At 34.3% G+C, this 12664-nt stretch overlaps 1 protein-coding gene across 8 annotated transcripts in view; it reads left to right on the top strand.

Annotated features, from left to right (window-relative positions):
* The window catches only part of Csnk1g3 (casein kinase 1 gamma 3), an 87275-nt gene that overhangs the window by 60131 nt on the left and 14480 nt on the right, over positions 1-12664 (top strand). For 2 of the 8 annotated variants that reach the window (XM_027400910.2, XM_027400908.2), the window contains exons 9-11: positions 1882-2030; positions 2834-2929; positions 6280-6375. In XM_027400910.2, coding sequence (XP_027256711.1) covers positions 1882-2030; positions 2834-2929; positions 6280-6375 — 341 coding nt within the window. The remainder of the gene's footprint in view (positions 1-1881; positions 2031-2833; positions 2930-6279; positions 6376-12664) is intronic. The other 6 variants (XM_027400911.2, XM_027400909.2, XM_027400914.2 and 3 more) reach the window with 3 other exon arrangements.

The raw sequence follows: 12664 nt of genomic DNA, 5'->3' as shown, positions 1-12664 counted from the left end.
AGTACTTTAAAAATGTGATTTAAAAGTTGCCAACAATTACTGCATAGATTACAGAGTTTGTATATTTGCTCCACAAGATGGCATTATATGAAGAAAATTCCGTCTTTTAATTATGTTAAGACCAACTAAAGTCATGTTTCCTTCAATGATTCATTTTTTTTTTTTTTTTTCTGAGACAGGGTTTCTTTGTGTAGCTTTTGGAGCCTATCCTGGCACTCACTCTGGAGACCAGGCTGGCCTTGAACTCACAGAGATCCACCTGCCTCTGCCTCCCGAGTGCTGCTGGGATTAAAGGCGTGCGCCACCAACGCCCGGCTCTCAATGATTCACTTTTAATAAGTTGAAATACATACTAAAGAATATAAGTGATGTTATTTAGTGCACTGTTACTTATTTGAATCTCAATGTCAAAGTTGTTAAAATATTACTTAATTTTATCTTCAGGGTACTTTAAAATCTTACTGACTTTACTAATTTTAGGGAAATTTTATATTAAAGTGCTATATACATTTTGAAAATAATTCTCCTTTAAGCATTTATGGCAACTCAGAAGCAAAAATTTGCTTAAATAAGATTCCTTAATCTTAAATTGAGAAATGTTAATGATTTGTTAATTAAGAAGTTATGTTTGAGATAGAAGCTTACTGAGTTGCCCAAGCCTGTCTGTGGCTTTGCTCTGTTCCCCGGGATGGCCTGGGACTTTCTGTCTTCCTGCTTCAGCCTTCTGAGTGGCCTATACCACCAAGCTTAGCTGTAGGTAGTTACCAAATATATGATGTGGTTTGCACAGCAACATGAAGTATAGAGAAGACTGACTTTGTTCAAGATGGTGGTCTTATATCACTTTGTATTCGCTAGCTCTTCTGTGTAATGGTATCAATAAAACCAGTGCTCTGAAATAGCATATATTTCCTTATTCGTTGTCAGTAAACTTCAAAAAATGGAAGATTAAACAATATTGGTGATAGTCCTGGAAGTTTAGGTGTAGATAGATTGAGTGACTGTATTAGGAAGTGTATAAGCAATTTTCCAGGAAAAATGGAGGTGTTAAGATAATTAACCCTGTAATTAGGCAGCAAGTGGAATAGTGAGAAAGTCCCTCTGTGAGGAAAGTCACAGGGCACTGTGTTGCACTGAGTGGGAGCAGAGAGGCAGTGAAATCTCCACATCTAAGATTTTAGTATTGGTAGCCTACCATTTCTTTCTTTAATGTTGGAATACTCTTTTTAACTGGTTAACAACTTTATCCATTAGAATTTTGTTTTTCCTTTCTTTTAAAACTATAAAGTAAAAAAAAATATGTGCTGTAGAAATGTATATATTACCCGAGGAACTGATAAAATGTTAAGAGAAAACTCTGTGTTCCTGTGTAAGGTGTTTGTTTTTCGACTCATTTTTGCCAGTTCAGTTGTTTAAAATCCTGCTCATGGTGAAGGTTAGAACTTTTGTCGCATATTAGTTAAGTTAGCATATGTTGCTGCTGCTGAAAAACAAAACAAAACAAAACAAAACACAGCAAACTAGTGCAGATGCTCTCACATGAGCTAGTTCCAGCAGTGTTTTGAATAAATTTTAAAATATGCATGAAGTATGCCTTGTGATTAGTCAGTTGTATCATTGAGCTGCTAATTCAACCTTTAGTACTTCTCAAGATACCTATTAAAATATTATTAAAAACCATTTTAACCTTTGGTAATAAATGTCGAAAACATAGTAGTTAGACTAAATGGCTCACTTCTTTTCCTCTTGTTTCCTTTCTCCCTTCCTTTCCCTCTTCTTAATTTTGCTGTAATTGAAAATTTTAAATTGAAATACTTTTGTTGTTCTTTTTATTGAGTATTATAGAGATACGTAGTCAGAATAACTTTGTTTCCTTTCTAGAAGAAATGGCAACGTACCTTCGTTATGTACGGAGGCTGGATTTTTTTGAAAAGCCTGACTATGATTACCTAAGAAAGCTTTTTACTGATTTGTTTGATCGCAAAGGATATATGTTTGACTATGAATACGACTGGATTGGTAAACAGTTGGTGGGTATTTTATGCTGTTATAGTAAAAGATTATATTTAATAGTACAGAATATTTCCACTGAAGATTGATAATAGTTTGTAAGGAGTTCCTTTTATTTCCTGTTCGGGAACATTTCTTCGGGGCTCACCATAAGTGGAATTTTATTAAGCTCTACTTAATAAAATTCTGTTTTTCATAAAAGGGTAATGATTTATTTTGGACTTTCTATCTTAATTTGTTTTTAATATCAAATATGATATTCCTATATAGTATTCTTATGGTATCATAGTATTGCCTGTTTTTCTATAGTAACTTATGTTTTGCTTTGATCAAAATTAAGAATTTTAAAAGCTTCTTTTCTGAGTCAAGTTACTAAGTATATAATTTTGTTATTTAAGAAGTATTTTTAAATTTTATAGTAATGTTTTAATTTATATATTAGTGTTGTATGTGAGATTCATAAACACATTTTTATTTTTAATGTGAGAAAGTAACTTAAAATTAATAAGAACATTAGAAGACCCTTTATACACCTAAAAGTAAATACATTGAAAAGTGTTTAAATGTCTTAAAAATACTTTAGAAGGTAGCTGTGTTCTCCTTGCTTTACTCTGGAAACCTTTATCAATGTGCTTGAGAACAGTGTTGCTACTTGAAGACTTAGTTCACTTAGCAATATCATTTATTGATTCATCGATTCTTTTAAGTTCTTAATTCATGGTACAAATTAATCAAACCCAAGCAATATTTGATGCTAATGAAACTATTTTTGATGGCAATTCAGAAGCAGGCCATTCCAGCACTAACTGTTATTCTCTTGTAGCCTACTCCAGTGGGTGCAGTTCAGCAAGACCCTGCTCTGTCATCGAACAGAGAAGCACACCAACACAGAGATAAGATGCAGCAGTCTAAAAACCAGGTTTGCTGCCCTTTGAATATGAAATCTTTACTTTCATTATTTTTCTTCAATGGGTCACACATTATGCACACATGAAAGAATTGAAAGAACTTGTAATTTCAAGAAACTTTCAATTTTCTCCATTTAGTTTCAGAATAGTTATCAGTTCCTAATTCATGGTACAAATTAATCAAACCAGCAATATTTGGTGCTATTATAATGGAAGCATTAGAATTATAGCAACTTTTGCTCTTTCTCTCTATAGTTAAATTCAGTAACTTATTTAATAAATTTCTGCTGTTTAAAGTGATTTTTTTTTATTCATGTGTTTAGAAATAGAGAAGCAGAGAAGACAGTCTGTACTGAGTGACTAAGTGGTGTTTAGTTAACAGCTCACTTGTCCCTGGAAGCAGACAAACATGAATGTGTTTTCACTCTGTATAAATTAATTTCTTAAGGCCTGTTTTCTCACCTATAAAGTAGTAATGTAACTTCTAGAATATAATTTTTAATTAGAATGCTAATAATAGAATAAAATAGAATAGAATATAAATTTACTCTCAGTAAATCTGAACTCAAGAATGATATTGCTCTTATGATTTTTGCAATACATGCACAGATAGCTACATTTTGAAGTAGAGTAAACTGTACATGCTTGGAATATGCTACTTGGAAGATATGCTATATACATTTGCATATCTAATACAGAAAAGTTTGTTTCTCGTGATAAATCTGCAGAGTAAATGGACTTCTTTTAGGCAAATAATGGAATAAAGGCATTTTAAGAGTAGTGAGCAGGAGTCAGGGAAAAGAGAGAGGAGGAAAGAGAAGGGTTGGGGAGAGAGAAGAAAGACAACAGAAAAGCAGGAAGCTAAAAATCATAGATTATTTGTTTGAGAAATATCAGTCAGTCTAGTTTGCTTGGAACAGAGCCTAAATTGGAGACAGTGCATGTAAGAGAGTGAATGAGATAAGAGATTAGATTGAGAATGAAGAGTCATGTTTCCTGGGGAAGAGCATGGACAGTTGAAAACTTCAGCAATATTTTTGTGGCTCTTTTTGCTCAAGAATTTTACTATCTCCTTGAATCAGAGAATGTCTACAAATTCTTAGTTATTGCCCTGTGTAGATTCTATCTTGCCTCTTTTTATTTTCACTTCTTTTATCCCATTAAAGTTCAAGTGATGGTTAAAACAAGATGAAAACTAAAGGACAGAATATTACTCATTAAAAGCATATAGTTAAAACAAAATGCTCACTTTAGGGCATGTTTGTCAATATGTATGGTATAGCTAATTTAGAAAGATTTGGTATTTAGAGTTTGACACAGAAAAATTGGCACAATGAAAAGTCTCATTAATTAGTTCAACTATAACATATAATTAGTTGATAACTTGAATGATCTGACAAGATAACTCTATAAGTATAGGGCTCAGAAGTTGAGGTCTGGTGTTGTTTTCTAAAGTAGAGTAAATTTCTTAGATGTTCTTGGAGCATCAATGCTTGGTACTCTCTAAACTTACTGCAAGCTGCTGTAGTAAGATATTGTAGTAAGGGAAACCTTCAGTGTTTAATTGCTTCTAACTTTCTACTTATTACAGACATAGATATTTTGATGTAAACTCTCTAGCAGTAGGGTCTGTATTTTCTTTGTAGTTCTTTGTGGACTAAATGCAGGGAAGATTTTCTATGTATGCATAATGTTTTAGTAAATCCTTTGGGATAGGGCTATGCATGGGATTTGAGACCTGAACATACAGTCTCCTTGTTAAAGAAAAGCTATATGCATATAAAAAGTTCTTAATCAATGCATCAGCAAACAGTTGTTTTTTCCTTATGACAGACCCCATGGTTCACAGTTCAAAAGAGGAGAAACATGAGTTCCTTTAAAGGGCTGAACACTGTAGTGACGCAGACAGAGAGCAGTCAGTGGTTACAGTTCAGGGGAGCTACAGTTACATATAAAATATTAGGTACGTGGTAGTGTTTATACAGAAAGAGTGCACCTTAAAATTGCCTTACTGAGGTCTGTCACCAGGTGCCAGTTGCCAATTTTAGCATCTTTTTCATTTTTAGATTTGATTTCCTGTAATTTATTTCAGTGTCAGCTACAAATCCACAAATTCTGGCTATGGAGTTAAAGAGTGATGAAAAGACAGAACTCTCACAGTGATTTGGTGGCAAACTTCATACCATGGCCTATGCAATTTTGCACAATACAGTTTAATTTAGGAGGCTTACTTGCAGATGTTTTTTTCCCATGTCCTTTTGCTTATATTTAACATCTGTTCCAGAAAAGGGTTACTGTGGTCTCCAGTGTATGTGGGCTCCCTCTAGCCCAGCATACTTGGCACTTAGTGGTAAGATTTTGTGGAATTTGGTTGAAAAAGAAGGAAGAGCACCAGAGACTCTAGGTCATTTGTAGTTAGTGTCAGGAGTTTGGTAGCTTTGTTGAAGCTGGCTGTGGTTGGAATCCATACTGTGTTCTTTGGTAAGTCTGTGACCTTAGCATAGTGTTGAATGTCAGTGTCTTTATCCGTGAAATGAGGATTTTATCTAAAGTAACTAATTCAGAAGCAAATGTTAAGAACTTTCTTCTTCTGTTAGTGCTGTCTGCCTGTTCCTGAAATTGAGAAACTGAGTGGAATTAAGAAAGCATCTTAATATCTACTGGTTGGATGCTAGGAGTCTGTACTTATTCCCAGACACATCTACCAAGGTTTCAGTCTGTTTCATAAAAGAAGGCTCTTTAATTAGAACCAAATTCTTAAAAAATTAAAGCAGCAAAGAGATTGATAATTGTGGGATTACCAGTTTTTAGAGTGTTTGTTTTGTTATAGTCTCATAGTATTATGATAGCGCTTTTCAATTTTCAAAGACCTCTTCTGTTTTCTCCTATTATACTTGCAGTAGAAACAGAATACAATGAAAGAGAGAAGCATTTCCTAGGATCTCAGCCTTTTGAGAATTATTTTTTTTCTCATTGCTAAAAATAGCTCCTCATGGCAGAACCACTGAGGATTCTTTAAGAAAACACAGTGACACTTTTCAGTGCACTCATGCAGTTTTACTCCCGAGTTCTTAGTTAATTTGTTTATGAACTTGATGGAACCTGTGACAGACTTCCCAAATTCTTCTATTTCTAAAATTTTATGGTTCTAAGTTACTTTATTGCTGGTCATTACTCAATTTAACAATAAAAAAATTTATCTTTCATCTTCAGAGATAAATAGCTGTATGTATGATTTAGAATAGTAAGGGTATTTTCAATTTCCTTTTATACATTTGTTTTGTATATTATAAGGATGAGATGTTTAACATATTGGGTTTTTCTTCTTCCATGCATGCCACATGCATTAAATAAATGGCAGTCGGCAGACCACAGGGCAGCTTGGGACTCCCAGCAGGCAAATCCCCACCATTTGAGAGCTCACCTTGCAGCAGACAGACATGGTGGCTCGGTACAGGTATTTTCTGATTTTTGCATGAGTGATTATTCCCCAGATTTATACAACTAACCTTTTTTTGAGCTCATGGCATGATACTCTATTCTTATGAAAACTTGTTGCCGAATTCTATCCATAATTCTATTCCTTTGTTACTTAACCAAAACCAAAGTTAACATGGTCCAGGAAGACCACCAGAGATGCTACAGTTTGCCTTGATTCATTTTTGCAAGTACACGCAACAGTATTTAAGTCATACTCACAGCAAGTTAGAAAAAAATGAGCTGTAGTAAGTATAAGTTGAGCTTGATTTTTAAATATTAAGCTAAATATCTTTATTAATGCTTTAAATAAGACATTTACAAAACTTTTCCCCCTTCCACTGACTTTGCTTCCTTCAAGTTTCATGCATAAGATATCTAAACCTTTTCATCTGTGCTACTTGGAAACATGGCTCTGTTTGCACTTAGAGAAAATAGCTGCTGAGTATCTATCTACATTTATAGATATCCGTAAGCTGTGGTTTCTGCACATAGAAAGTAGGTCCTTACTTATGGTTTGCTTCTTCTTTCCATCACTTCCTCACTGGAACAACCAGCTACTGCTCTTCACTATCTGGCCTCTAAGTGTAACTATTTAGGTGTGATTGTAGAAACAGGGAAGACTGTAGCTTTGTATGTATTTAAAGTACCTGTTTAAGGCAATCTAAATGCTAGGTTAAAGTAACAAACACTATCTCAACCTGTTTCAGTTTGAAATCCTTGTTTTGGTTTTGTTCCTCTGCATATTTCTACTTGAACAATTTTCCATTATATTTTTATCATTTTGCATTCTTTTTAATACATTATTAATCAGCTAAATCTATATTGAATCATTTTTATTTAAATTCTAAAAATCAGTTCAAAACTAAGTCTCAGGAGCTATGTTGTTTTCCTCACCATTGCGTTGTTTTTAGAGATAAATTATGTAACCATCCATTTAAATATATAAATTTTTAGTGAAATGTAGTGGAAATATTTGAATAGCTATATGAATTCTGGAGCGACAAACTCATAGTCAAGAGTGCCTGAATTCATATCATTGGAAAAGCTGAGTGTGTTTAATTTCCATGAAATGTTTACCTATATTCTTACTTGCATCTTAGTTCTCTTGTTTGTGTTATGCTGCATGTTTTGCTAGTGCACAGGGAGATCTGTAGCAGCTAAGGCTCTAATAGAATTCTCTCCTACCATTTACAGCATTCCTTTGAGTCCGTTTTCCTAGCCTGTTATTCCTCTTACTTGTTTCCCGGGATGAATTAATTTGTTGTTTCATCACATCAGCAGTTCATGCTCTGTTTTTCCTTAGAGCATTTTACTTCTTTCCTTTCTTTCCAAAGCTTTTCTGTCTATTGAGATTCCATACAGCTTCATTCTAATATTCAATATGTGATCAGTTTATTCAGTAGAATTCTAGTAATAGAATGAACACAGAGATAAAAATAAGAAGTTATGCTCATGTTGTTGGTTTCATTTCTTTTCGATCTGTTCTTTTGCATTTCTTCCCCAACCCCTTTTTTAACATTCTGACCACAGTTTGCCCTCACTCCTCTGTCTTTTCAATCTTAAATTGACTTAGTACAGAAACATTTTAAAAAGTTTATGATTAATTTACTAAAACCCCAAGTATGGTAATGCCAGAATCATACCCCATTGCAAAATAAAGACTGGATTTATTATATTTTACTTGCAAATTATGTCATGCACATTCAGGATTACTTGAATTATTATGATTATGCTTACTTAGACTAATGAAAGTATAAATTAAAACTAATAATAATGGAAGGAAGTTACCTAAAAGCTACCTATTATGATTATTATAATTAAGTACTATAGTTGATCCGAAATAAAGATAGGAAGGGAAGCAATGTGTTCTGTTATTCTCGTGGTCTTAATAGGGAAGTAGTACAGTGCTTAAAAAACTTGATTTTTGTCTTGGCCTTTTTGAAGAGTCAAACTGTGTGTGTGTGTGTGTGTGTGTTTGTTTCAAATCTTAGCACAGTAGGCAAGAACTCTAACATGAAGCTCTAAGCCCAGCCTTCCACAGGCTTTTCCTAGTCAGTGGTAACACCGCATCACTGCAGTTTGTTATGTGGAACAGTGAAGCACTGTTAAATATTTATTCTAGGCTGTTTAGAGTTGACCATGATGAAATTTCTTGAAGTTTTTGACTTAAAGACATATATGATAGCTCTTATTTCAGGTATGCTGAGTGTAGTATTTATATGTGGAAGCTGGAGGTCTATGACAGATAGCTTTTTCACTTGCTTTTCACATTATTATTATTATTATTATTATTATTATTATTATTATTATTTGAGATAGGGTCTCTCCTCAAACCTGTAGCTAACTGATTGGCTTGGCTGGCTGACCAGTGTGCTCTAGGGATGTGCTTGTCTCCACTTACCTGATGTTGGATTTACACAGACATTTACTGTCTTTTCCTGAGTTTTAATGTGGTATTGGGGAACCCAAGCATGGGCTCTTGTTCTGGTGTGGTAGCCATTTTACTGACTGAGCCATATCCCTACCTCCTGATGAGCTTTTAATAGAAGCTGAGTAGCAGAGTCTAAACTTGAACTTTCTACCTGTTCTGAATAATAATAATTATACAGACCAGATGTATATGCTACCAAAATGATGATATTGTGGTCAAGAGTACAATAGATTTGGTTCAAATTTTGTATGCTGGATTAATTATCAGTAAAAGGAGGATATTAATAATATTTTTACCTCTTGGTTTTGCTGTGAAATTTTTGTAAAAATTATTTTATAGAGAAACAGGTTTTCAAAGTACTGGCTAAGTAAAATAAACTTTTTGTAAATCAGCAAGCAGCTATATTGCATTCATTTCCTAAAAGTGAAGTATAAAGGTATAGCTGAGAGAAAACATTGCCAAATTCACTTTTTCTTTTCATATTTATTTAGTGAAAAAATAGAAACACGTAGTTATACATCCAATAAACTTTTTCTGCTAGAAGAATGAAGAATAGATTAGTATCTAAAGATGTTATTTTGAGTCAGTTCTTGCCTGTGTGTATTTCAGAGAGCTGCTGATGAATTTAGTGTACCCATCTCTGTGAACCCATAGAATCATTGCAATGGATACAGCTGGGAAAAAGACCTACCCATTCATAATTTTAGCTATTTATTATTCAGAAGTATCTATGTAAGTTATCTTTAGGTGTTAGGCACTGTTCTTGGCTCATGGAATGGAAAGAAGAATGGAGAGACAGGAGGCTGTGATAGGCAGGTAGCACAGTGCTAGGTGAATATTTAGAGAAAACATACCTAAAAATGGCCTGGGGTAATGGTTTAAATTTTCATGCAAAAATACTATGAATACAAAAAATCAGTAGTGATTATCAGCTGAAGAAGGCAGTAGGGGAAAGAGGAGTTCCTCAGGCATAGAAAATGGCATGCATAAAGTTGTTGAGCACAGGGTTACACTGAGGATTGAACTCAGTAGGTAACCGGCATGTGTATTGAATAGAAGATGACTTTATCTTATTCATGACTTTAGAGGAAATGTGTTGTCTTTCCAGTTTAGTATAATGTTTGGATATTTACAGTTTTTATGATGTTGAGACATGGTTCTACTGTTCCTAGTTTCTTCAGCGTTTTTATTATAAAGAGATGCAGAACTGTGTTAAAGGCCTTTTCTACATCTAGTGAAATAGTCATGTGATTTTATTTTCCTACGTATATTTACATACATCATTCCATTTATTTTTATGTATATAGTAAATCTTCCATGCATTCCCTGTAATGAAGTAAATTTAATCATGGAGTATTCTTTTTATGTTTTTTATTTCATCTCTGCAAGTACTTTGTTGAGAATTTTCGCATCTATATCATCAAGGAAATTGATGTTTTTTTCTCTTTCTGTTGCTTCCTTATCTGGTTTTGGTATTGGTAACATTTTCTTCAAAGATTGATTTTGGGATAGTTTCTCTTCCTTTTTTATTTTAAAAAAGTATTTGACAAACACCAGTGTTCATTTGTTCCTAGTTCTGGGAGAATTCACGTCAGTGAGTCCCTCCAGTCCTGGGCTTTTCTTTGTTAGGACACTATCACTGCTTCTATCTTGTTGCCTATTTATGTTGTAGAGGGTTCTATATAAATATAATTTACTCATTACTTCTAGAATTTACATCATTCCCTAAGGATCCTCTCGATTTCATTGTTATTGTAGTGTCCACCTTTTCATCTCTGATTTTATATTTTTGGTCTTCTGTCTCTTTGTTTTGGTTAATTTGGCTAAAGTTTTGTCAATCTTGTTTATATTTTCAAGGAAGCAACTCCTTTGTTTCATTGATACTTTGTATCAGTCTCCTAATCCCCACTTTTATTAATTTTGACCCCATCCTTATTACTTCTTGTCTCAGATTCTGCTCCTATGCCATGGATGTTTAGTTTGTTTTCTTGAACCTGTCCCAGAGTTCTTCCATGTTGTTGACATGCTTGTCAAGTTTTCTTTGTTTATGTTTGAATGTAGGGTTTCTTAACCTTTCTCCAAGCCCTGATGCCCTTTCTTTGCTTTACCTGGTCTATTGTGATGTTTTCCACCATTTAAATAAATTTCTTGTCTCCAGAGTGTCTTCTTCATTGTGGACTTGACTTTCTAGGAGTCATTTGTTGCTTTTGGAAGTAGATTTTGGATTCTTTGGCTGACACCAGCTCTTTCAGTGGATTATGGTCTTGGATATATTGTGCTGCCTTGCCTTTTTGTGTGTCTTGTGACTCCTGTGTCTGCTGCTTATCTCTTCTTTTGTATTTCAGGTTGTTCTTAAAATGAGCAGCTCCTCTGAGCTCAACCCAGTACCATTGAAAGAGTACAAAACACACTGATGTAATAGCAGCAATTAATTTAAAAATACATGATATAGATCGGTTACAGCCCATTGATGCACTACCAATGACTGTAGAATAGAAAATGGCAAAAATAATGTTCTGTAATATTAATGTAAGGAAATAGGGAAAGAAGAAAAACAAAGGAGAAGCAGGGTTAAGTAAAAGAGGAAAGGAAGAAAAGTAAAGAATATTATGAAGAAGGAGAAAAAAAACTTAAAAATGCTTACTAATGCGAATGTATAAACAAACTAGACAAATATAACAGCTGTTATAAAAATAAAAACATGAAAGCCTTTTTTAAAACATAGAAAGTAAAATTAAGATGCTGTTAAAAGCATAGTAAGAGGAAAATGGAGGAACATAGAAGGAGAAGATGGAGTACCTTCTTTGTGTGTCCTAAAGTTAGAGTCTTATGTTTAGTGGTGTAGCCATTTGTAAGTTACCCATACTGTCAAAAATAACCTGTAACTCTTGTTCCCATAGTACTCTAGTCCCCTTCCCCAGGCAAAAAAGACATGGATGTAGGAGCACTAGCCAAGAAGAGGAAGGAGATCAGCAGAAGTGGGAGGGGGATGAGAGTAATGGGGGTGAATATGATTAAGTATATATGTGTGAAAATGGAATAATGAAACCTGCCTAATTAACATATGCTAATAAAACCTTTAAAAATACAAAGTAAAAGAATATAACCAGAATTTTGCCCAGTCCATAAGAACAGAAGTTTCTTCAGTGGACACAGCATTAAACCCAGATACAATTTAGAAGGATAAAAAGGAATTAATTATATGGTTGTTGGGAGAGTAGAAGTGCTAGGAATTGTGAGGGTTATTGCAATATAACCTTCTTGTAGAGGTGGCCATTCAATAAAACAATATCTCATTTAAAAATAACAGAATTGGTGTTTTGAGGTAGAGGCATGAAGGTAGGGGGGATCTGTTTAAACAGGAGAGTGGGGTTTTTGTTTGTTTGTTTGTTTGTTTTTGTTTTTGTTTTTTTCTCTTCTCCTGGCTGGTGCTGAGTCTGGACTGGACAAATATGAGGTGTCTGACAGAACTATGTTTCTTTTTAGTAGTTTCTATTCTTTGTGGCAGGAACTTAACATCCTTAGTAATGCAGTTTGTGGACCACACAGATTCTTTCCTGGTCCCATCTGTTTTATACACCTGGGATATCTAAATGTTCTAGCCAGAGATGTCTCCTTAGTATATTGGGGAGTTGGAAAAGCAAGCACAGCATTCAGACCTACACAGCCAGACCCGTGTCATGTCCCATCCTGTCTCTCTCCATTCCCCAATCCCCCGTCCCTGTTGATTTATTTTTTGAGACATGGTCCCTTTATGTAACCCTGGCTGTCCTGGACTTGGATACATTGACTAGGCTATCCTTGAACCTACAGAGAATCAGCCTGCCACTGTCTG

Source organism: Cricetulus griseus, chromosome 2 (genome assembly GCF_003668045.3).
Source record: "Cricetulus griseus strain 17A/GY chromosome 2, alternate assembly CriGri-PICRH-1.0, whole genome shotgun sequence".
Taxonomy (NCBI): domain Eukaryota; kingdom Metazoa; phylum Chordata; class Mammalia; order Rodentia; family Cricetidae; genus Cricetulus; species Cricetulus griseus.
The sequence above is the reverse complement of the archived record's forward strand: the minus strand, read 5'-3'. Positions and strand labels throughout refer to the sequence as shown.